Genomic DNA, 26,359 nt, shown 5'->3' on the forward strand with positions numbered 1-26,359 from the left:
GAATGTCTCCTGAGGGATATTCCATCTGCGGCTGCCCTACTCGCTCCATGTGCCGTGTACAATATCAGCCTCATGGAGGAGTTAGCTATGGAAGTAAGGGTGGAGAGCTGCACAGAAAACTTATCCATGGAACCCGGAGCTACTAAACCCTGGAGGGTGTCTCCTAACTCTTTCAGGAGATCCCGCTGAAGATGAGTAAAATGAGTAAGGTAATTCAGTGATCTTAGTGTAAATGCCGCTGAAGAAAAAGTACGCTTCCCATACCTATCCATCGTCCTGGACTCCTTGTTAGAAGGATGGATATTAGAAGATGTCTCAAATAACTCCTTCTTGGTGGCTGCTGCTACCACCATAGCATCAACGGGAACTCCCTTACAAAGAAAAGTCTTGTCCTCAGGTGCTGTCATGAACTTATTTGGCCTCCTCGGGACGGGCTCCACTGAATCTGGAGAGGTCCAGGCTTTCTGTGGTATGACCCCCAAAAGTTGTTCATAAGGCGGTGTCACCCAGGAGGTGGAAGGTCGGGAACCAAAGGCCTCAAGATACACTGATTCATCCACAGTAGGGTTAGAGGTCTTCCAATCATCCCTCTGTCTAAGGATTTCTAGGATGTCAGAAAAGGAGACATCCTCAGGGGGGATCTAGGAGACCATTTTGATTCTTCTAAATCAGTGTCTGACATGACAGACTCAGGTGAGTCGACATGCTTCCTCTTACACAGCCTCTTCCGAGGGAGCTCTCCAGGGGGATAATCTGGAGAGGTTTCGGAAGAGGGGGCTCTGCCAATGGGAGCTACTTGGGCCTCTGGCTCTCTATGCTGTGGGGGTGGCGGGGGGAAGAGGTTGCTGCTGGTGGGACACAGGTTCCAATGGTATGGCTTTAGCAGAAGATAAAGCCTTTCCCCCTCGCTCCGAAGACCACCACTCTGAGGGGATGGAAAGTCAACTCCTAGCAAAGGGGAAAGGCTCCAAAGCAGAAGTGGGAGCCGAGCTGAGTCGAGCCGAGGCTCCGAGAGGGAAGGTCAGTTCCGACGAGAACCCAGGGTGACTGTCCCCCTCAGAGACGACTCGAGAGTGTTGGCTCCCAGATCCCTCGGCTCCAGACTGAGCCACCGAGGATAGATCAATGGGCTCCGAGGAAGCAGGTTGAATCCCCGGAGCCAACAGTCCAAGACAGAAGAACCTGAAGTAATAGGCTCCAAGAGTGAAGCAGTCGGAGAAGGAACAGTGGTCGGTAAGGGGGCCGGCTCCAAAACCTTTGGGTCCAGAGGGGCCAATTTTCTTGCCAGAGCTGGATCCGAAAGCAACTTCTTCACCACCTGCTCGATGTCCTCATCAGATAGAGTCCTGGAAGATCTCCTTCTCTCTAAAATAGGAGATCTCAAGGTGGGAGAGACAACCTCAATTTCCAGTAAAATTTTCGGCACCAAAGGTTGCCTCTGCGCAGAGGAGACCGGCACCGAAATGGACGAAGCTGAATCAGAACTTCTTGGCTCCGACACTTTGGTCTTTTAAGTCGGATCCGAAGCTGGGGCCGAAGATTTTCTCTTAGAGGATTTTGGAGCTGCCTGACCAAGTTCCAGCTGTTCCTGGAAGGAACTGGTTATGAGACCCCTATCAATGAATTTCCTTTTTCTTTCATTTAAAACTCTGGTGCTAAATGCATGACAAAGGGTGCAGGGCTCTTGCAAATGGGCTTCACCAAGGCAGTACACACAACTGGTGTGGCTGTCTGTGAGAGACATTTTCTGTGCACATCTATCACACTTCTTAAACCCCGAAGGGCGATGATCCTTATGCTCCCTATCCTTATCTTTCGACATTCTGACTACCAGGAACAGAGTAGCTAGATAAACAACATGCAATACAACACTAAATACTAACTGCAGACAAAAAAGTGAGAAAGAAGAATATAACTTTTTTTTTTGTATATATAAACACTCACACACAGGGAGGAAAGGCCCTCTAACTTAAACGGGCACTACAGCCCTCTAACTTAAACAGGCCGTAACAGTCCTTTGGGGAGGAATAGGGACGGAACTCTTAAAAAACAGTCACACAGTAGACAAAATATATAAGGAGTATATAAAGTTAGAAAAGTCAGGAAAAAGAGACTAAATTTAGAAAATAAAGTTTTACTTGGCCAATGAGCCAGTAAGACACAACCTCGAAGCTTTTGTGGCAAACAAAATCTAGGGAATTGCCATGAGGCACCATGGGATAGGGGCTAGCCTCGAGCCAGTAAAAGCTCTCGAGCTTTAGTATTGGCTGAGTCAGAGCTGAATATCGGCTCCGAACCCATCCAGGAAGAATTACGGCGAGATAGGATAGGACTACATAACATATAATATTAACTAGAGACATTGACAGGATAAGAGAACGTGAATTTATATGTATATATATATATATGTGTGTGTATATTTATATATATATTATTAGAAGGAAAATAAGTTTGTAACTCTCAATATTGTCGTTAGGTATTAAGTGCAATTCAGCACCTTTTCTCCTGAAGTCACCAGTTTTAGGCGGGATTAAGAGGGACATTCGTAAACTTTAAGTCAAAATTGGGGACAACTGAAAGGTATGTACCCCATGTTGCCTTGCATTACTGGTCCACCTACTTTGAAGAAAGTTAACCCACCCCCCTGAATATGAGCTATTTCGAACCTGTTGTGATCTGTGTGATTTATTTTATCGAAACGTAAAGTTTATGAACCAGTTGTAAATTAAAATGAACGCGGTGCGATTTCGGCTTTTTACGTAATAACCGGTAAAATGTTATCTCCACTTCAAACCTGCGACCGTAAACGGATAACACATTTTACCTGTCACCTGTCACAACACAGGCTAAATGTGCATATTTCGGAAGTGACGTTCCAGGGACTCAGAACCAGTCACAACGTGTGTTGCTTTATTGCAAAACAACACGGAAGGAGTTTTGTTGTGCTGTACATTAAGTATATTCATCTTGTCTTTTTGGTGTCAAGAGTCAAGGAACCGTTCCAAAGTCATGTGCATGTGCTACTGAACCAAGATAGAAACGTTGGCCCTGGTGGCCTGGTGTCTGTCCTCCTGGATTGCAGCTGCGGAGTTGAGGAGGGGTCTTCGTGACTGCCTCTTGCTCCTGTGCAGTGCTCGAGTGTAAGGTGCGGTGGTGGCAGTGGCAGTATGAAATGGGGAACTGCTGCAGTAGTTGTTTGGGGCTGTTCAGGAAGCAGACGAACCGGATTCAAAGAGGAGGAGGGTAAGGCATCCCGGACATGAGAAATGTGTGCCAACTGCATGCCTTTGGAACAGCATGTTTCTTTGTCTGCATGCATGTCACAGTGAATGGGACATTAGGGGGTAATGAAGGAAAAATGAATGAAGTGATACAGCTTGTGGTGTGCCTTACTGCATTTTGAGCTAGTACGAGTCTATACAGTCTATTTTCCTTTCGACTATTGTACGGTGTAGTTCATTGTTAATAAACAGCTAAGAATGAGACATGCATCAGGGATATGCTGCAAAATGTATGCACTTCAAAAAGGGTGCAGCCCTGTATATTGAGTACTTAAACACTCTGCATTACTATAACACTATGCGGAAGCAGACCTAGCAGAGTCACGAGGTGGTGACTTGAAAGGAACAGCAGGAGCTACAATTAATCAGTCTGGTTTAACCTGTTAACCACTGCCCCCCACACGTGTACTTTGCCCATGAATAGTGATATTTTGAGCCTTGTGATGTAATATTGTTTGAAAGACTGCAAAGTATGGGTGAAAAAGTAGAAAGGAGCTTTGTGCAGTTGGGTTCTCATTCTTAGTGAACAAACCCAATAATATTGTCAGGAAAATTTGGGATTTGAAGTGGGTTAAATATGAACATAATTAAGGTTGACCGTTGAGAAAGATGATTGTTACTTAACTGAGAAGACCTCCTCTGAAATGTTTAAGATATGACTGTAACTGTGGGCTTTCCAGTGGGAGAAATCATTCTCGGTTGTATTACATTATAAAACCTTTTTATACTGATATAGTATCTGCTTTGGAGGAAAGATGATTACTTTCTGTAACCTGTAGTCACAATATTGGAATTTGCAGAATGATTTGATCAGACATACAAAATGTTACCCAGATAAATTAAACAGTAATTACTTCTTGTCCTAGACAATTCATGTTGCTAGTTTTCATACTAACATTAGCTGACTTTAACATGGAATAAGTGATTATGACAGAAGCAAGCCTGTGAAGAATCTAGAATAAGGGCACCTGGAGTGAGTGAATCAGACAATTTTGGTCATAAGCTCCAAAATGTACTTTAAAACCCATAGTGTCAGAGTCATAGCTGGCAAGTTTTCAGATATGAACACAATGTAACTGTTTAATGCTATGATAAGGTAGTAAGCATGGTTGACGTGGTTATGTGTTTGCGCAGGAGGGATATGTAGCAACCCAGAGAATGATTTTGTAAGATTTATAAATTATGAGAACTTTTTGGGCCATTTGGGTGTTTTGAAGATCAGATATGTTAAAATAGCATTAAATGGAAGCTGGTAAGTGATATCATCAAACATAGTGCTGGAACTGTATAAGGACATCTCAAAGGAGAGTAATGGACAAGGGTGTGCACATACATATAGTGGTAAATTAGAAAGAGGAATATTTCAATATTTCAAATTTAAAATGTATATTGAAAATGAGTATTTTTTGACTTAAGTACATGATTACTTTCTCATCATAATAGTAGAAATTTGAATGGTATGATTATTGCTGCAGCTGTCTTTATGTATTACTGTTGTGAACATCAGTACCTTAGTGTGATCTTTACTGGGAGTTAGACAGCCATAGGGACATGTGGCTGCTGTCTTGAAATGTGGTCATTAAAGAAAGGCCAGGCTGTAAAAAAACAAACAAACAAAAAAACACTGCATCATGTGAACCACTCTTCATATTTATTACTCTTGAAATGCCAAAGTGAGGTATCACACCAGCAGATGTACTTTAGGAAGTTCAAGGGACCCTTAAAGGAGCTAAACCACAGCAAGGAAAACACATCAGCATAAATATAATAAACTATATTCTAACCACATACTGTGTCACGTCTCAGCTAACTGGTACTGGAAGACTTTAGTATGGGTATCTGTAATGATATATGTACTAATTACAGTGAAAAAGCCCATAATATGAGTTTGATACAGAACTAACCATGTACTGAGCCACAATACCAAACAAGGTGCAGCACCTTGGTGCTGGCTGGAGTCTGTCTGTCCTGCAGCAATAAACATATCCACACATTTTATTATGGTGAGTAGGTTTGCATTATTCATCTAACTTCATCATAAGGAGGAGCCTCACTTTTATGACAGTACTAAGCAATTTACGTTAAGCTCTTCTAAAGGGCTGGATGGCTTATGCCATGCTATGCAGGATAGATAACTGAATAACATATTACTCTACCCTTTGATTTGGTCATCCAGTTTGCACTGTTTTGAAAATACATGAGTAGATCTCCAGGCAGTAGGTTCACAGATACACTTGTGAAAAAGTCTACAGTGGTACTGGCTAACCTTGAGGATTATACCTTCCCCTCTGCATTAACATTTTGTTATAATAGTTATTACAAAAGTTAATGTGGATACCCAACCACTTGACAACATCTGAGTTGTGCCTGTTTGATCCTGTGCATCATTTATAAATGGCACAAGCAGCTATTATTATTTAATTTTTTTGTACAGCACCTGAGAAGCCTGTATATATTCATACTATGAAGAGTTCTTCAGTGTTCATGGAATGAAGCTGATAACCTAGTTTCGTGGTTCAGTGTTATTTCAGAGTCTACCTATAGTGAGGAGGGAATTTTTTTCTCAATGACACCTTGTCTTTGCAGAACATTGTGTATGGTTCTGTATACATCATCTTGCATTTCAGAAATGTTTCTAAGTTAACTAACTAGGAAACACTTTTTCTAAGAGAAATACTTGCCTTCTGTTAAAAATGTGCACACAAAAGAAGGAAGAGCAATTCCAGTTTTTCTTTTCTTTTTTTCTCCTGCTGCTTGCCAGCCATTAGCCACCCATGATCAAATAGACTGTTTGTTTGTTCTCCCATAGGTTGAGAACCAGTCGTGGGTGGCCATCATCCAGGCAGCTGTCATAGTTTTCTTATGTATCCGTAACTTGGCCTTGAACTCTCGCCCAGCAGCTGGTGTACACTTACATGTCTTGTATAGCCGTAACCCTTCTCTGTCAGTTGATATGCCTGCTGACATAATGTGAGGATCTTCAATGCCTGTGTGTGTGTGTGTGTGTGTGTGTGTGTGTGTGCGCGTTTCTGTACATGCCACATGAAGGTTTCCATTTGAACTTGGCTCGACAGTGCCAAGAACTCATCCCTTGCTCACGTGCTGCATGCTGTACACCTCTTCACTAGTAACTGCTTCTTACTGAAGTTGGTGCGCCTTGTTTGCTGTGGCATAGACTGGATTCGGGCCTGCTGGATCTAGCTTTGTTTGTGTAACTTGAGCACTAATCCAGGCATTCTCTAAAGTATTCAATTGTATTTACTACTGCTTGGTAGTAACTTGATTAAAGTGTAGCTATCATTCTAAATCTTTTGGATTAAGCACTTGGGCTTCAGACCAGTTGTTTTACATTAGGAAGGTTTGTGGCATGCACTGTGGTGGCAGGACAGGTAGCTTTCATCCTTCTAAGTTGGGAACTGCTGATTGAGAGCCCAGTGTCTGTTGTTATTAAAGTGTATTAGTTCTGGTTTAAGCACTTGGGCTTCAGGCCAGTTATTTTACATTAAGAAGGTTCGTGGTCTGCACTCTTGTGGGAGAAGAGGCTGGACTCTGCCCTTCTGAGCTGGGAATTTCTGGTTAAAGGTTTATAGTCCCTGAATATTTGAACTGTATCTTACTGAAATTGGTACACCTTGTTTGCTGTAGCATAGAGTAGATCCAGGCCTGCTGAATCTAGCTTTGTTTATATGCTTGTTTGCTTGTTATTTCCCTGGAACGCTAATTCCACCTAATACGCGGCTTCTCAGCGCTTCTGTGGCTCACTAGTGATATCTGCATTGCTTACTGTACTTATTTCCTTGTTTCACTTGAAAGAAAGTTACTGTTTGTTGTTTTTGCATTTAAGTTACCTGTAACACATTGCACTTAAGTTACCTGGCACTTGCTCACTAAAGCAATTATATAAGTCAGCACTAAAAATTAAAAGCACTACACCCTCACTCCCCACTGGCCCTTGTTTTCAATTATTAAGGAATTCCCAATATTATTCTAGCATGTCCAAAGGTCAGTTGTCAATCTCCTCTCCGGTCCAGCTGGTGAATCTGGGAATCTTGAGGCAATGTTACAACTGCCTCATGTACACAGACAACCCTCTCCTCCTCCCAACAAATTCCAACACATGTGAGAGATGCAACCATATAGCCAAAATGGAGGCTAAGCTCTCTCAACTCAGTACTGGCATAACCAGTCAGGAGGAGAAGGAAACCACACTCACTACAATTCCAGTCTCACATAGACCTACCATGACAGCAAACCAAACACATAATCACACAAAAACATACTCAGAGACTCTAAATAAAAATCTGCCTAAGCAGCAGAGACCTCCAAAGCAGAAACCCAAGCAACCGCTACCCCAAAACAAAACACGTGCAACACATATCTCACAAAGCCAGTTTGCCGAACAGTCACAGCCCTTAAGACTAAACAACACACCTAATACACTTGTAATAGGTGACTCTATCGTCAGGCACACTGACGTCCCGCTCACCAGGCTGAACAAGGAGAGGGTCACGGTGAGCAGCCTGTCAGGCGCTAGGATCCGCCACATAACACAAGCACTCGGGTCACTCCAAGGCAAGTACAAATATGACTCAGTCATTGTCCATGCTGGTGTGAATGACCTGAGACGTACCTCCCTGGACTACATGAAAAGAGACATAAAGGAGATCTCTGAGCATGTAGCCCAGGCCGGTATGACCCTGACCTTGAGTAGCATCTTGCCCTCACCAAGAATGATGCCACAATATGAAGACAAGATGATCAATTTCAACAATTGGCTTAAGTACTGGTGTCATTCAAAGGGAATCCAATGCCTGTCAGCTTGGGATGATATGCTCGACAAGCCACGATGCTTCGCTAGGGACGGCTTGCACCTGTCACCTCTGGGCTTTCGGATATTGGCAAAGGCTCTGCTACCCCCATAGTGCCTTTTTTAGGCAAGGCTCAAAAGACAAACTCACCTCCATAGATATCACAAGGGATAAGAAACTAAGAGTAATGCTACTCAACGCCAGAAGTCTAAACCTCAAGATGCACGCACTCGAAACTCTCCTTAGCATGGAGAACATCGATATCTGTGCAGTAACAGAAACCTGGTTCAGGGCTCCCGAGAGCACCCCAGCACTACCAGGTTATACCTCATACCATGCTTTTCGGCCCCAAAACTTGGACCGAACTACAAAAGGAGGGGGAGTATCGATATTAATCAAAGACACCCACACCTCCAGGTTGGTGGCAAAGCACGAAGCATCAGAGACTATCATGTGCAATTAACAGTGGGTAAAACTGCCTTCCAGTTTCTAGCCTGCTACAGACCACCCTCCCAAACCCAGGAACCCCACTCGGCCTTCCTGAGAACACAGGAAAATATGAAGGTCTCTCCAAACACCATTATATTGGGTGACTTCAACTACCCAAACATAGACTGGGAGCATTACTCTAGCTCCAACACCCTAGCCCAAAGGTTCCTAGAATTTATAAACTCAAATGCTATGGAACAACTTGTTACCACTCCCACAAGAGGGGAAAACATACTGGACCTGATCATCACTAACATGGGGACTCTATGCTCCAGACCAGAAGTGTATCCCTCACTGGTAAGATCAGACCATAAACTAATCTCACTGGATATTCACATCCCGACCCCACCCCCTGCCCAGAAAACCACAGTGAAAAACTTCTCTAAAGCAAATTTTACACTCCTCAAAACCGAGGTGGAATCCTTCAAAGCCCCGGGCCTGTGGAAAATACGGCCCAGACCGCAGAATCCTTTATAAATGCATTCTGTGAACACCTTCAGGAATGCATGGATCATGCGATCCCAAATAAAACCAAGACCCAATCCTCCAAAGGCAGACGTCCTGTCTGGTGGACCCCAGCCATAAACAAACTATACAATAGAAGGAGGAAGCTACTAAATGATAGAGCAAAATCCCAAAAAGGGAAGGCATCACTAATCAGTATTAGCAAAAAACTACGGGCACTCATAAAATTGTGTAAGGCCAGCTTCGAGAGAAAAATTGCACAGGACACTAAGGATAATCACAAGGCTTTCTTTAGTTATGTTAGGAACCTGGATGGTAATTCCCAGATATGCTCAGAATTAGTCCAAAATGACAAACAATACACTGAACCCACAGACATTGCCAACATCCTAGCTGACAGGTTCAGCGCAAACTCCCCCCCCCCCCCACCAAAAGGGCAAATATCTATCCTAGCAGAGTGCTGCCCCCCTGACATCTCAGATGCTCAGGTAAGAGCCGCCCTCTCCAAAGCAAAAAACACAGCATCAATGTGACCAGACGGTGTCCCGGGCTGCGTCCTACATGAACTCCAAGAAGAGCTAAACCCAAACATAAAACTACTGTTCAATCTCAGCTTTACTACAGGATATATGCCCAAAGAGTGGCGTACAGCAGCAGTGGTCCCTCTCCATAAAGGTGGTGCCTCAACGGATCCTGGAAATCGCCCCATAAGCCTGACTAGCTTGGTCTGCAAAGCTATGGAAAGGATCATCATGGACCTCATAAATAAAGATATTGGGGACCTACAGACACTGGATCCTCCCCAGTTCGGCTTTGTTAAGGGCAGATCCTGCCTCTTAAACCTGGTTGTTTTCTTTGAAACAGTCACCAAGGCCATTGATGAGGGGAAGGTGGTCCACACAGCCTACCTGGACCTCGCAAAAGCCTTCGATACAATACCCCACTCGGGCATTACAGATAAGCTCACCAGCTTAAATATAAACCCCTATGTCACTAGATAGATTGCAAACTGGCTCAAGGACAGAACCCACATGGTTAGAATTGCTGGAGCCATGTCATACTCCAAACCGGTTACAAGTGGTGTCCCACAAGGCTCAGTCCTGGGACCTCTCTTGTTCGGTATATATTTCTCGGAGGTACAGGCCAACACAGAAGGACTGTGGCTGACCAAGTTCGCAGATGACTGCAAACTGGGCGCCATAATTGACTCTCCAGCCAACACTAGAATCCTCCAAAAGAGCCTCATAGAAACAGACAACTGGTGCCAGAGCCATGGCCTTAAGCTAAATGCCAAAAAGTGTATAGTCATCCTCTTTGGCAAAAACAAAGTGCCCACAAATTACCACATAGGTGGTAATCCACTAAGTACAGAAGAAGTAATTAGGGACCTGGGGACCCAATTTGATAGCAATCTCTCATTTGACAACCACGTGGCCAAAGTGGTTAGAAAAACATTTTATATAGCCCACCTAATCATGAAGGGATTCACATCTAGATCAGGGGAGGTCATCATGCCTCTTTACTCATCTCTCATCAGGCCCATAATTGAGTACAATGCCCCTTTTGGGATGTACCTTACCAGACACCTGCAGCAACTGGAAAGACCCCAAAAGTACCTCACCAAGAGGATCAAAGGGCTCAAACAGATGCCATATGCTGCCCGGTTAAAGAAACTCCAGCTCTACTCAGTGGCATACCACCTGTTCAGAGGCGATCTGTGCCTGACGTATAAAGCCATGTCCAACCCAGAATTAATGGACATGCTGCACCTCAGAAAATCCAAATCCCATCGAGCTACGTACTCGAGAGACTTGAACCTCAGCACTGAAATAAATAGGACATGCCGGAGGGACAGATTCATAACCCAGAGGCTCCCTTCACTCTGGAATAAAATCCCAGTCCAGGTTAGGCAGAGTCCCTCATTGACTCTCTTCAAGAGGAATCTTGATGAGTGGATGGGAGATCGTAGGTTTACCCCGGGTATCACTTCTGTGTCACTGTTAGACAGAGGCACAGTATACTAACCTCGAAAAAGGGCATAGCAAAATAAATTTAAAATGGGTGGCGAAAGCCAAACACATTCTGGCTAGGCTTATAAATGCCTTAGGGCAGATAGCCTAGTATGAACCTATATGCCAGCACAGGCTAGACTGCTTCCATTCCCACAGGATGTTTAAACTGATGTCAGCAGCTTACTTCCACACCCAGCTCCTTCAGTGCCCGAGCAACTAATTGATCTCAGGACATAGTCTTGGATTCATCCCTCTTTCCTGCAGAGCAATACAGGAGTTATTCTTAATTGCAAAGTTATAAAATTCTAACCTGCGACCACTGGACCTGTTGAAAGCGTCTTTCAAGAACTTTTTCACAGCTGCTTCAGAGATTAATGGCGGATTTAGAGGTAGAGAGACAGAAGTGGAAGAAAGGTGAATGTTAGCTGAAGAGGCCAAGCCATCATTAAATAAAGAAGTAAAATATTGCAATGCGTGTGGCACTTGCCAGGAAGCTGGATCTGTAACATTCTTCTTACAGTTCTGATGTAAAAGAAGAATTTTCTGGTGGTGTGCCTCATAGCTTCCTTCAGGATAAACAATATCTCTGCATAGAAATGATGGCTGCATAGCTTTAAAATAAGATCATCCAAGCTGTCAGGCTGGGAGATATGAGTTTCAGATGCAGGGCATTGCTTTTCTGTTGTGTTAACATTGTGGGCTATGCTATTTATATGTGTGTTAGAGTAAACCTTGGCTGTCTTGACAATCAATTATCTATTTGTAAGAGGTTTGTGTTTTCTATTTTCACTTTCAAAATGACTCTGGAATTAGAGGTGTTGGAAGGGAAGCATATTTTAGTCCTTGCCTCCATTTATTGGAAAAGGCATTGCTCATCATTATTTTGGCATGTGGAAGCTTGAATAACAACACTGGAAGGTGATGTTTGAATAGGGGGCAAAATGATCCACTTTTGAGTAAGCATAGCTCTTCACTATGCTGAGAAAAAAACATTCTTCTCTGGTGCTAACTTGTGAGACAAGAGAAAGAACGGTATTCTTCTGCTTAGGTTGTCTGCCAGTTTATTTTACTGCCTTAAAATGTGGATGGCATATAGAATCAAGTTTGTACAAAGTCCCTGTTCCCAAATTATTACTAGTTGTTGAAGGGTGTAAGAACGAGTGTCTAGCTGTTTGTGCCATGTCACTGATGTATCGTGTATGATATTTTGCAGATGTTCAAGTTTCAGAAATGACTTGAAGGTTGTGAAGGCAGGATGAATGGATAACATTTTATTTCTTTGACGTTAATGTGTTGCTTCTTAGCTGAGGCAGTACACCTTGTATTTCATTCCCTAGGAATGAGACCCGTGGTACGTAATCCACCCGTGGTACGTAATCCACTAAGTTTGTGAAGAGCTTCTGACATGGGATTGTCAGGAAGAAAGAGAACACATCTGATTAACAACTGGAGGAGGGGTGTTACCACAAAAACGTCCTCAGAAAAAGAGACCACATCTGATTAACAACTGGGGGGAGTGTCACTACAAATACGTCCTCACCAATGCTGCAAGTAGTGGGAGAATGTAATCCAAAGGATGGGAGCTCTTAATTCCACAGATCCCTGCAACATTGCATTTTCCACATGTTTAGTCCATCTCTGGTACACTTGGAAATGGATAAATATGTGTAGCTTAGACCCCCTAAAAATGTTGTAATGGTCGTTTGTTTCTACTATGAAAAAATAATGAAAAAGAAATCATAGTTTGTACCTTGGCCTGGTTGGAGAGCTTTTGGAAATGCTTCTGCTCCTAGAAACCTCTGAGTGAGATGTGGTCAGATCTGATTTTTGATAACTGAGTGAGATGCCCAAACTTTGGAAACACCGCAGACTCTTTTTTTAAGTGCCGTGTAAATGATACAAAGGAAAATGTGTTGAATAAAGCAATCATCTAGTGAATGACAGATGTGTTCCCATCAGTCTTAGCCAAAAAGCTGTTAGTGTCAGATCTCACTGATTATGCTGTCAGTTCAGTAGAAAGGCCAAATGGCAAGAGTTCAAGATATTAAGTACGAGAAGTGATGTCTGTGCTGTATGGATTGGGAGTAGTGCGATACGTATCCTGCAAGTCCAAAGTTACTAGATAAGACAGGCCTCCACTTGTCCTCCTTTTCTGGATCTAAGAACTTAGTCTGATACAGGCACTTTTTGAATGGCTTAGATGAACTGTAATTGTAGAATGAGAGATCAGGTCAGGTAGATTTGATGTCTTTTAGTAGAACAGATAGGTGCTGGAAGTTGCGGCACAAGACTGGTATAATCTGCTGACACTATCTCTCTGACCCATTTCTTAGTGATGGATTGAAAGCATCCCACTGTAAAATGGGAAGATGCTGCCCTTAGTGTTTAGAGATGTTGAATATGTTTCACAGGTGCAAAAGTTTTTGATGACCAGTGTTTAGTCCCTAAGGCCACCAAGAAACACTGGCTCCTTAAACAATTGACTGAAAGTCTCATGTCCCTCCCAACCAAGTGTCCAAACTGATTTTAAACATTACAAGTGATGCAGAGTTCCTTAAAAATAAGGTAATTTTTCCAGATTTTCCAAATAACTTGAGTGATAGTTATTTCACCTAGTTTATTCATTCAGATTTGTAAAGAAGTTCCAATTATTTTGCCTGTCTTATGGAGGTAGTGTACATATCTAAGTTTAATAATGATTACATTACTTCATCCCTGAATACAGAGTGAGGTAGGATAATCTTGTCCCAAAAATGTCTACAGTTAACAGAATATAGATTGTGTAATGCATCTACCCATGCAACTTAAATCATGAACAGAAAGGATTCTTTTAATGCATTTACCATGGACTGATTTGAGTTTTTGAAATTGGTCTCATAAAGGTTTTGTACAGCATGACCATGTCTGTCTCCTCTGTTAAAGAAATTGCCTTTAACATTAGACCCATCTGCCTCAAAGCTTGATGTTACTAACATGTTTATCAAAGGACAGATTCCCAGTGATTTTCATTCCTAGGTCTTTATATTCCTGTACTTGATGTTGGGTTGAATAGTTGTTAACAGACTTGGCATGCTGACTTGGTTTCTATCACTCTGATGGCTTCTGTTGTGCTTCCTAGGCTCATAGGCTTGCTGCCTTTGATACTACCTGTTTTGGGAATGCTGCTGTTTCCTCGTTCTGCTTCATATAAAAAGCCAAGCATTAGACGAAGTTTCTAGAATCTCTAGAGATTGAACAGTGAAACATACACTTCACATTCTCAGATATCTTGTCTTTGTTGTCTAGTTGATTAAGGACTTTCTGAAAGGGAGGCCCAAATAGGAAACATGTAGGGTGTTCCTAACAGATGCTTTTTTTCACATCATCTGGAAAAGGCTGTGTAGTACCTCAAAATGTTGCCTCTGTGAAGATAGAATCCACCTTGAATTGGCGGTGAATAATGTATGCATGGTAATCCACTTGTTTCCTTTTGTTCTCAGGTTTGGTTATGTTTCTTGAGTTTTGATTTTGGGCCATCATGACGTCCACAGGCAGAGAATGAGAAACATTTGTTCTGAAGGAGGTGAGGAATACAGATGAAACAAACGTCTTGTTGTAAGAGAACCGGAGATCAGTGTGCGAGAGCAAGGTCATGTGGGAATTTTCTTTAAGGGTTGCGATAGTTATACTTGTGAAAATTACTAGAGTAGGGCTTTCATTTATTAAAAGGCAAACTTGTCAAGAGAGAACACTTGTCACTCTTATTGCTGGGTGATATGTTTGGTGACATCCAGCATTGAAGAATATTAATAACGATTACTTCATGTAAAGCATTATTACCAGTAAAGAGAGGGTATATTGCTGCTAACTTTCTTGAACCCTGATCAGCCAAGCCTTATGTATCAAACTGGCTTCTGACAAAGGAGAATACAACTTACTGTGAAGGTTTGTTATTTTCAGTATTTTGCATGATTCATCTTGATACCTTTTTTCCCCAGTTTTTCCATATAGGCATAGAAATTGTTCCAGCTCGCCTAAGTATCATAACTTTCATCAACATATATATCAGAGAATATTAAAATTCATATCTTGCCCAAAACATTGTATCAGTTACAGTTAATCCCTGGTAAAAAGAGCATCAAGCCAACATATCCTAAACATATAACATTGTCCTATAGCACTTCCAAAACCAGTCCTTCCACATAAGGCCTGTAGCACAATATTAAAGAAAAAGTACAAGTTTTATACCAGCTTAAAAACAAAGGTAACCATCCCAGAGTCACAGGCAAGTTTATTTCAGGAATGTTCAGTGAAAGCTGATGAGACCTTGGCACGAAGGGAGTGAGCCATACCTGTCCCCTCCACCTAACCAGCTGCCTGCCTCAGTCAATATTCCCCTAGATAGCATACTAACCCCTTAATTGAACCAACCAATGAAAACTCAGTACAACATAACATTACTATGTTTGCAAATGTATTTTACTTCTTACCCAAATGTAGAGGCTTCTCAGCCTTAACACACCAGATATGTGCAGTAGGTACAATCAGTTGCCAGCTGCATTGGTATACTAAAATAATCTACCGTGTTTCAGTCCCATTAATTTGTGTGTGTGTGTGTGTGTGTGTGTGTGTGTGTGTGTGTGTATATATATATATATATATATATATATATATATATATATATATATATATATATATATATATATAAAACTACTCAAACTGTAATTAAACAATAACATGCAACAACCCTTATTTCAAAAGTCATAATTTCATAAAGCAATTAATACATAATCGGTCATAATTGTGTAGCCTGCATATCTTAAACTATAATTATGTGTGACAGCTTTGCTACTTCTATGTATCTTGCTTTGCAAGCAGCTAATCTTCTTAAAATGCAGTCATCTATAGCAACTTTGCTATTTTTGTAAGCACTTCTGTATATCAAGACCTTCTATGATGCTTGCATTTTGCCCATAAGCAGTGACTCATTGTAAAGACTAAACTTCCATTTTAACCAGTAGGAAAAGTTCCATTTTACTTGATAAATATTGTAACAGTTTGTATAGATCTTGTTTACAATCAGCAAATAAAGTAATACTGCAGTCAATATACATCCAACTTTGCAACACATTCAACTATATCTATATTTACTGTGTGTGAGCCTAGTTATCAACCAACATAGTTTTGCTTCATCCTCACTGTTTCTCATGCATTCAGACTCACGTTGTTATAGTAAGCATTATGACATTTCGCTGAAATTCCTCAGAATATTTACCTTATAAAATAATTTTTCAGATTAATTAGACACACACACTAAATGATACCACAGGTTAAACATCTGTGCAGATTCATTAATAATATCCAACAGGATTCTTAATATTAGAATGCTAAAATAATTTTCAAGGTACTAACTCACTGAAGTTAAACATTACCCATTTTCTAAATCTTTGCACAGTTTGAACGGGCACACATTTTCCACACAATAATTGGTTATAACAGGTAAACATTAAAACATTTTATGAAAAGTATGTATAGTGCCATAATGTTAAGCGCATTTTTAAATGGACTTAATATCATAGTGTAGGCTTCTTTTAAATCCCATGCTTTGTATTGGAACAAACACATTTGAATAACAAAACATCAAACCTTTATTGTATGTTTTGCAGTAACAATAACAGTCATAACTGTTTAAACAGTCATATTGATGTGTCATAAGCACTTTTTAAGTATTTTTTTTTTTGAAAATTTCTTTTTATTGTAATTTCACAGATACAAAATACAAAACTGCATACAAAATAATACAGACATTACAGCATGTATTACATAGATGAGTAAAGGTGACCCCACTTTCCAGAGAAAGAACATTTAAACTTTAACAATAAATCTTGAAACTAATAAATGACATGGATACACCATATCTTGGGGTTACAACAAAACAGAGTTATGGCATAATATTGGATATTAGGCTAGTATATACAGGGTACCTTTAATTGCACATACTGATAGAAAAAGAAAAGCATAATAAACAAAGAGAGTTTGTTTGTGTCTTTCGTCTTTTTTCCCAGTTAGGGGTCGCCGCAGCGGAACTCCGGTCCGCTAATGATTGGTAGTTGATTTTTACATGCCAAGTTACCAGCCCTGACGCACAACCTCCAACGGAAGTACGCCCATTCACGCATATCTCCACGCAGAAGACGCTCTAGCTGAGAATCGAACTGGACTGTGTCTTACTGTGAGGTGACAACGCTACCGCAGCACCACCACTGCAGGTAATAAACAAAAAGAGAGTAAGGAAACTTAAAAGCTTATAAAAAACTGATCGCATATTTACAGTATCTACAATGTTAGAAGCCATCCTTGTGTTGATATCCCAGCAGTGTAAGTTATATGTCAGTGATACAAAATAAAAACCCTCCATGGTTTGGATCATAAATAGATGTATCGGCCAACTACTTGACATTTGACTTTATGTATTTTGTAAACTTGTCAAGATTGCTTATAGGAGAGAATTCCAGTATGTTTGAAAGTAAATTCTTTTTTTAATACTTTTAGTAGCTAGTTTGTGGGAGGTGATATATTTGACTGCCATGACTTTAGAGTTGTTCCATGCGATGTTTTTATTATTAACCCAATTCTTGGAAATTTAAATTTGAGTAGTGCGGATACTGTAACTAAGATATGCTTGCGCATACCATTGATTGAACTAGGAATTATATTTAAAATCATTGTTTCCCAAGAAAGAGTGTTTTTTGCATATCCAACATTCTCTAGTTGAATTCTCAAAGAACAGCAGAGCCTGGGGATTTTCTCGCAGCTCCAGAAGATGTGGAGAATATCCACGTCTTCCCTAGAGCAGAAGGGGCACATTGAAGTTTTTTTGTAGCCAAATTGTTTGAGAACATCTGGGCTGTAATATGCATTATTGTTAATCATCAGTTGTGTGCATATGAGGTTTTTATAAGGTGAAAGTTTTAAGGTATTGTTTATGGCTTCCTGTTTTTGTATTGTTGTGATGTTATTCTTTATGTTTTCCCAGTATCTTGAGTAGAGTAGCGCAGATTTGTGTTTTAGCTCATTTACTAATTTATAGGTTGTTTGAAATCATTTTTTTTTTTTTTAGCGGTAAGAGCTTTGATTATGTTTTGGGTATTCTCTATATTTTGTATTTCTGTTTTGTGTTTTGAAAATTTTAGGTTTATTATTGATATCATTTGTCAACGAATGTAATTATAGCTAGCAGGCGTCTTGAATTTTTCTCTTAGATTATCAAGTGTGTCTTCCTTGTACTGTAGGATATCCCATACTGTTAATTCTTTAATTATTGGGAATGGTTTGAGATCAGTCATTTTGTTATTTAACTTTAATATTCGGGTTTATATATGTAGGTTGTAGCAGTACTAATGAATTTTGCAGATATATGGATAGAAATAGAGATTGGAATGCAGTAATACCATTTTTAATTATTGGGTGCAATTTGTAAAAAGTTTTTTGTTTGGTTTGGAGGAAAGGAACAGCTTTAGGATTTATGTTTATGGAATTTAGTGTATTAGCCCATATTTTAAACCATATTGGGTACCAAGTCCTTTTTGAACTATCATACTCTGCAGTTTGGATCAACCTGTTAGCTTTTATAATAAGGTAATATAATTTAAAATCAGGTAGCCCCAGCCCATCTTTTAATTTTGGTATTGAAAGGTTTTTATAGCTTATTCTTGTTGTTTTAGGGTGCCATAGGAATTTGGAGAGGGCCTATTCTATTGCTGTAAGTAGTTTTTTTGGTAGTTTGAGATTAATAGAGTTTAATTGAAATAATATTTTGGGAAGAATATTGATTTTAATAATGTCAGATTTAGACAGAAGGGATAAGTTTAAGTTTTCCCATCTTAAGATGTCTTGCCTAATTTTGTCCCGTGTTTTAAGGAAATTTGAACTCTGCATTTCTATGTAATTGTGAGATGTTTATGCCTAGGTATTTTAGCTTATATGTTAAAGGTTTATCAACTGAATGGAAGTATGCTATCTTGTGATTTATGGGGTTCAGAGGGAATATGGAGGATTTTTTATGGTTCATATTGTAGTTTGCTACTGTAGAAAATTGTTTAGTTGAGGAAAGTATTTTTGGTAAATCTGTATTTAAGAGTTCGAAGAACAGATTTAGATCATCAGCAAAAGCTGAGTATTTTACTGTTGTGTTATACACCTTTGGGAAATGATGGTAAGTGTTTTGGGAGATGTGAAGTAGTAGCAGTTCTAAATATATATTGAAAAGGAACGGAGATAGTGGGCAACCTTGGCGAGTTCCATTTGTGATTTTGATGCGTTTAGAATACATCTTCTTAATGCTTAGCGTGGTTGTGACATTGTTGTAGATCATCTTGATGGCAGTTGTAATTGATGTGGGGAAGTTGAAGTGTGACATTGTTGAGAAAAGGAAATCTTGGACCACATTATCAAAAGCCTTTGAGGCGTCTGTTGTAAGTGCGTATGTTGGATGATTGTCTTTAGTTAAAAGAGAAATTAGGGTGTCTAGCATACAGGTATTATTGCTTAGGTGTCTTTTTTTCACAAAGCCCAGTTGTTCTGGGGAAATAATTTTGTCCAAGGTTTTTTGTAATCTGTTGGCTAACAGTGAGGACAGAATCTTTATGTCAAGATTTATAAGGGCAATGGGTCTGTAATTCATGGGGTTTAGTTTGTCTGTATTAGGTTTTGGTGTTAAAATTGTCTTTGAATTATTTAAGTATTTGTCTGTAAAGCCATATTTTATAATAAAGTTGTAGAGTCTTAACACTATTGGAGCTAGTATGTGGCTAAGTTTTGTATAGAACATGGCTGTAAATGCATCAGGGCCTGGGAATTTGTTAACTTTTAATTTATTAATCACAGTTTTTATTTCACTGACAAGGGACTGACTGTTCAGTAAGTTATATTGTTCTTCATCAAGTTTTGGAAACTTTTTAGATTTTTTAGAAACTTCTCTTGTAGATTGGGCACATGTTCCTGCTTTTCGGAGTTCTAAATCTTGCTGTAAATATCCCAGAATAAGTTTTTTACCTCTTCGTTGTTCTGTAGAATTTTATCTTTATAGTGTATTTCTGGGATAGTATGTAGTTTTTTAATGTTTATCATAATAGCGAGTACCTTATAAGGGGTTTGTGCCCATTCAGAGTAGTTATATAAGAGTTAGAGTTCATTTATAGTGTGTTTATGTAATTTGTATAGAGTATAGTTCTTTCTGAATATGTTGTAATTTCTTTTCTAGTTCTTGTGAATGATGGGCACTTGTAAGTATTCTTATTCATAAAGTTTATACAGTTTTAAATGTACTTCAGGCAAGAGTATATGCATCTTTAAACTCCATGCTTCTTTTCTAAGCACATTTAATAAGAATATCAAAACTTGTAGATTTTGTTTTTACATACATTCTATTGCATTGAAATCATTTCACTCAACCCTGGTGGTATGAACCTTTGCTCTAGATAATTGTCACTGTTGAAGTGACACTGACTCCATGTGCAGAAATGGGAAAAGGGGGTTGTGGATGGATGGATTGATATTAATGCTTTACTCATAATTTAAGCAATTTGAACTTTATTTTCTGAGTACATGTAAAAATCACGGGAACTATATGTATTTTCCATGAAATAGTCATTTGCTTTTCTTCTGCATATTCACTACTACATTTTAAAAATAAAATCCATTTTATAGGTTCATATGTTATTACTAGGCTAGCTCCCTTGTTTTAAGCTTAGACAAATTTCCCAACCCAAAAATAATTACTAAATTTGTCACTGACTTTCTTTTATAGGTGCTAAAAACTTCATTCTTTGCTGCAAAGTAGACTTCTGAGAAATCTGGATCCACCGTTTAATCTTCTTTCCACTGTAATTCATTTTCCTGGTCACCGCAGCAGCAACATGGCTTATTCCCCTTCACATCAAGTCACAAATTGCACCCAGACTGCTCTCGGATATCAGCCACTGACAAGAGTAGTGGATGTGCTTTGTGTGTCTCCAGTGGTCTCTTAGAAAAGACTGCTTATTGCACCATTTTGTTTTTCATGAATCTGAGACAATCAAAACCTTCCTGCTCTTCCAACACTCTGCGTAATATCTGATGGTGTTTCCTTGCTTCATTTTTCAAATTCAACCAGCTTCTGTTCAGCAGAGACAATTTGCCTGCTTATACCTTCTGTCTTATCTTTCATATCTGGCACTTGCTTTTGTAAAGGCGTATAGTTTTGTACATTCCTGCAAAGATTTGCTGGTATTATCCCCAGAGGATTCAGTTAATCTCACATACCACTCTGTTCAGGAGCCCAAAGAACCCTTTCATCTGCTGCTCACAACTTTCACATTCCTGTCTGTCTCTGACGTTTAAAACATAATCACTTGTCTGTAGTTACCATTAGTACAAACGGAAGACATAACATGAGCTAACTGCTGCTGCAATTCTTTCTGGGTCTTGATACATATATCTTCTTTTCTTTTGTTGACCTCTAAGGACCTCCTCTTCAAGACAGTTACTTAATACACCAGTGGAACTGAGATTGCACTGAAACTTGGGCTTAAAACTTCAAGAAATAACTTTGAAGTGATCAAACTCAGAGTAGCTAGGGAATGACCAACCCCTCAAACCACTTCAAGGCTTCTCCACATTTTGCCATGTCTTTTGATAAACTACCCTGCTTTCTTCCCCTTCTGACCAGGGGCCACCAGCTAACTCTAACCCTTCTGATTTCAAAACAGCATGTGCTAAGGAAAAGACTGTACTGAGTTTGCAGGTATCGCAGTTTAGAAATGTGGGTGAGTTATCAGTGATTTGGCTGTGTGTGTTCTCTCCGTAATAGTTTTGTGTGTGTGTGTGTGTGTGTGTGTGTGTGTGTGTGTGTGTGTGTGTGTGTGTGTGTGTGTGTGTGTGTGTGTGTGTGTGTGTGTGTGTGTGTGTGTGTGTGCGTGCGTGTGTGTGTGCGTGCGTGTGTGCGTGAGTGTGTGTGTGTGTGTGTGTGTGTGTGTGTGTGTGTATAAAAATGTATGCATATGCGTGTGTGTGCATGTATGTATATATCCATACAATGTCTTTCGGCTTTTCCCAGTTAGGGGGGGTCACCACAGCGGATCACCGATCTGCAGATTGATTGACAGTGGAGTTTTTATGGTGTTGAGTTGGCAGCTTGGTACCAAACCTTCACAGAAGGCACACACACGCACCTACCTGCATGTCTTTAAAACTCGCTCGACTGCAGACCCCACACAGAAGGTGCTCCAGCCAAGAATATATACAGGCATTATACACACACACACTGTATGTATGTATGTGTGTGTGTGTGTATATATATATATATATATATATATATATATATATATATATATATATATATATATATAATGTGTGTATATATTTTTTTTATAACCAAGTACCATGGAAGTTGCCTTCCTAAGGCCAAGTGGTGCTGGTATCCAAGACAGATTTCCCATGTAGATTTCCTCTTCTTCCTCCATCAGGGCAGATAACCTATGTAGTTTGTTTCTATCCTTCTCTGTCAACTTGGATATCTTGTTTGGTGTTTTCCAAAGTTGTTTAATTACTGGATATGTAGTCATATGAAACCACTGCTTAAAATCTCCATGGATTTAGTACTGTCAAATCTATCTTCATCGGGTGGTCCTAATTTGGGCAGTTGTTTCCCAATAAAAACATGCCAAAACCCCTCAAAAAGTCTGGGCTGCAGTCAACTCTGTATTGCAGCCTGGGAAAACTACTATCCCCACACCCAAATCCAGGAACAACCATGAGAATATCCCCACACAGTTTAACAAATACTGTACCGAGACAATCCAGGCCCAAGCTAATAACCAAATTAACTCCACTCACCCAACCCCAACAGACACACCAACCATAACGGAAACACAAGCTAGCAGCTCCCAGTTTAGCTTTCAGACAGTATCTATCAAAACCATCCTAAAACTCCTCCAAAAACCTCAAACCCACCACCCTGGCTGCGGACAGCCTACCTGCAGAATACCTCCAAATAGCAGCAACAGCTGTAGCCTGTTCCTGTTTTCATTAACAGATCTATCGCAGACTGCAAAGCACCCCAACTATGGAAAAATCTCCCATATAATACCGCTACACAAAGGAGACAACTCCTTTGAACTCAATAACTGTCGTCCCATTGCTGTTTTACCACTAATATCTAAAATCCTAGAAAGGGTCATACACACTCAGTAGTTTGTTTTCTAGGTGGTAGTTCATAAGTTATCTAAAAAGCAGCATGGCTTCAGACCCTTCCACAGTACATCCTCCACACTTATGTCATTCACTAACACCATTAATTACCTTAGAAATCATGGACAACTTGTCTCAACCATATTTTTAGACTTATCTAAAGCTTTCAATATTGTAAACCACAATAGACTCCTGAACTCACTCTCTACCCTAAACCTCAGTACCTCCTCCATCTCATGGTTTAAGAGCTATCTATCAAGTCGGCATCATGCTGTAAAATGGCAAAACCAACTATCCCCCCGGCTACCGGTATCCTTAGGAGTCCCACAAGGCTCCATCCTAGGCCCATTGCTCTTCACTCTGTTCACCAATCAACTACCATCCTCCACCCCAAGGGCTTCAGTTATTCAGTATGCAGATGATACCACTATCATATGTGCAGCCCCCACTCAAGACCTCCTTCACTCACAGACACAAAAGGCTTTCTCACTAGCTGAAACCTGGTTCACTAAACATCAGCTTATTCTTAACCCAGATAAAACAAAACTACTACTCTTTCTTCTCATAACCCTCCAACCAGCAGACAACCAGCAGACAACTTCGCAATCACCTCTGATAACAAAAACTGTAATCACCCCAGCTACCCACACCAAACTTTTAGGCGTTGATATAGACAACAGCCTAAGATTTGACCTGCACACCACCCAAACTATCGAAGTCCACAAAAAACTAGGCCTGCTCTATTATAACAAACAATTTCTCTCAAACCAATCTAGAACCACAATAGCCAGAATACGTCTGTTATCCACCCTCCTCTACCCATCTCCAGTATGAACCAACCTTCGTAAATCCAACTTAAACAAGCTAGAATCCTGCTACAATAAGATAGCTAGATTTGCTACAGAATCTACATATAGAACACGTCACTGCGCTGCCCTCAAAAAAACTGAACTGGTTAGAACTCCCTCTACTACTTCAACTCAATCAACTGTCACTAGCGCATAAGCTATACTACTACCAGACAACATCTCAGCCCTCCAACATCTTATATGACCTCACACCATGACTAGAACTTTGAGATCTAGCACCCTTAACCTTCTAGAAGTCACCAAATATAAAAATGAAGCAGGGAAATCTCTCTTTAGCTACTACATCTCCAAACTCTGGAACTTTCTACCAGCCACCCTCTCATTCAGTACATCCACTACACAATTAAAAAAACTCCTAAATACCCACCTTTCAAACAACTGGCTATTTATTTATTTATTTTATTTTATTTTATTTTACATTTGTTAACCGGCTTAGTCTGGCTGAGCTTTTGGCTCATTTTCAGCAGAGACCCAGGGAGAAAAGCTCCTCAGGACTAGAAAACAATTTGTTACTACTATGCTACTAAAATTTAATAATCGGCTATAGGAACTTACAAGCAGAGACCTGGAGAGAAAAAAAGCTCCTCAGGCAATTCAATTATACAGAGCATTAACAATTGGCAGACAAGTATGTGAGTTGTTACAAACAAGGTTTTAAACAATTAGCAGAAGAAAATGTGACTAGTTACAATACTATTTAAGCTGTTTAGAGCAAAATGAGTTAATAGTTAGGCAGATGCTTATTTAAAGTGGGTAGGATCTAGTTGTATAGGAGTTAGGAAACAAGAAAGGAAATTAAGAATGGCTAGTAGGAGATGTAGGGGAGGAAGAGTATAGGCGACAGACTAGACAGGTAGGTTGTTTTGAGACTGTAAGAATTAAGAGTGGTTGGAGATAGAGGAAGGGAAGCGGTAGAAGAGGCAGGGGAATAGTGTTAGAGATACATTGAGTGAGGTGGTGAAATAGGTGAAAGGATGGTAGTTTCAGGGTGGTTGGCTACAGTGGCAAGACCACTTTGTTTTTAGGTATTTCCTTGTGGCTAATTTGAAACTTTTGCTATGCTGGAGGGATTTTATTTTCAAGGGGAGTTGGTTCCAGGATGTAACTCGGTTATAGTTATAGAGAAGGCAGCCTATTTTGGTTTTGGGTTTGTAGATGTCTAATAATTCTTGATTTGAGCTGCGTAGTGTCCTAGCAGGGGCATATTTGGATATGATAGTGGAGAGGCTGGGGCAGAAGGAGGGTAGATAGAGGATAGAGTAGATGATTTGTAGTTGGTATAGTTGGAGCAGCTGAGGGAATTCTAGCCAGTCTAGTTGCTGTAGTGCTAAGCAGTGGTGTGACTTGTAGGTTTGGTTAGCTACAAATCTGGCAATCTTATTATATGTAGTTTCAAGCTTGGAAATAAGTGTAGAATTTAGGTTTGTGAGTATGTGGCAGCTGTACAGGAGTGTTGGGAGTAATAAAGCCTGGGAGAGAGTTATTCGGGCAGTGTTAGTTAAGTATTTCTTGCTACGGAAAAGGTGTCCAAGTTTCTGATGAGTTCTTTTTACCGAGTTAGTAATATGGAGATCAAACTTAAGCTGATCATCTATTGTAACACCTAGCAATTTAGTACTAGATTCAGCTGAGATGATAGTGTTGTTGCAGGATAAGATGGTAAATGTACTTTTGATGGTGGTGATGTTTTTAGGGAGGAAGAGTAGGAGCTCAGTTTTTTGGATTAAGTGTTAGTTTGTTATCACTAAGCCAAGTCTCAATGATGTGGAAGGATGCCTGGGTAGTTGAGTGGAGGTCATTTGGGTTGTCAGCAATGGTTATAACAGTTGAGTCATCATCATATTGCACAAGAGATGACTGGGGACAAGAGGAGTAGAGCAAGTTGGTGAAAATATTAGAGTAGTGGTTCAAGTATGGACCCTTAGGGGACTCCCATTTGTACAGTGAGAGAGAAGGATAGTGCAGAGAGCCATTTAACTTATTGCTGGCAGGTAGAGAGATAGAGAAATGTAAGTTAGTGAGTTTATCTAGAAGGATTGGGTGAGAGACCGTGTCAAAGGCTTTAGAAAGGTCAAGGAATAGGCATGAGGCAAGTTTATTGTTATCACGAGCTAGGGAGACTATGTTGATGAATGATATGAGTGCAGTAGTTGTACTATGCTTGGGACGGAAACCATGCTGTGTGGGTGTGAGAAGGTTTTCCTGGTGAAGGTAATGCATTACCTGCT

The 26,359-nt window shown here is 40.2% G+C and overlaps 1 protein-coding gene across 4 annotated transcripts in view; it reads left to right on the top strand.

Moving 5' to 3' along the window:
* The first annotated feature begins 2,856 nt into the window (after positions 1–2,856).
* Positions 2,857–26,359, top strand: part of AP1AR (adaptor related protein complex 1 associated regulatory protein) — a 1,076,438-nt gene continuing 1,052,935 nt past the window's right edge. For 2 of the 4 annotated variants that reach the window (XM_044061545.1, XM_044061546.1), the window contains exon 1: positions 2,857–3,243. In XM_044061545.1, coding sequence (XP_043917480.1) covers positions 3,173–3,243 — 71 coding nt within the window. In that variant the 5' untranslated portion in view covers positions 2,857–3,172. The remainder of the gene's footprint in view (positions 3,244–26,359) is intronic. The other 2 variants (XM_044061542.1, XM_044061544.1) reach the window with 2 other exon arrangements.

Source organism: Protopterus annectens, chromosome 2.part0 (assembly GCF_019279795.1).
Source record: "Protopterus annectens isolate FY-2018-M chromosome 2.part0, PAN1.0, whole genome shotgun sequence".
Taxonomy (NCBI): Eukaryota; Metazoa; Chordata; order Ceratodontiformes; family Protopteridae; genus Protopterus; species Protopterus annectens.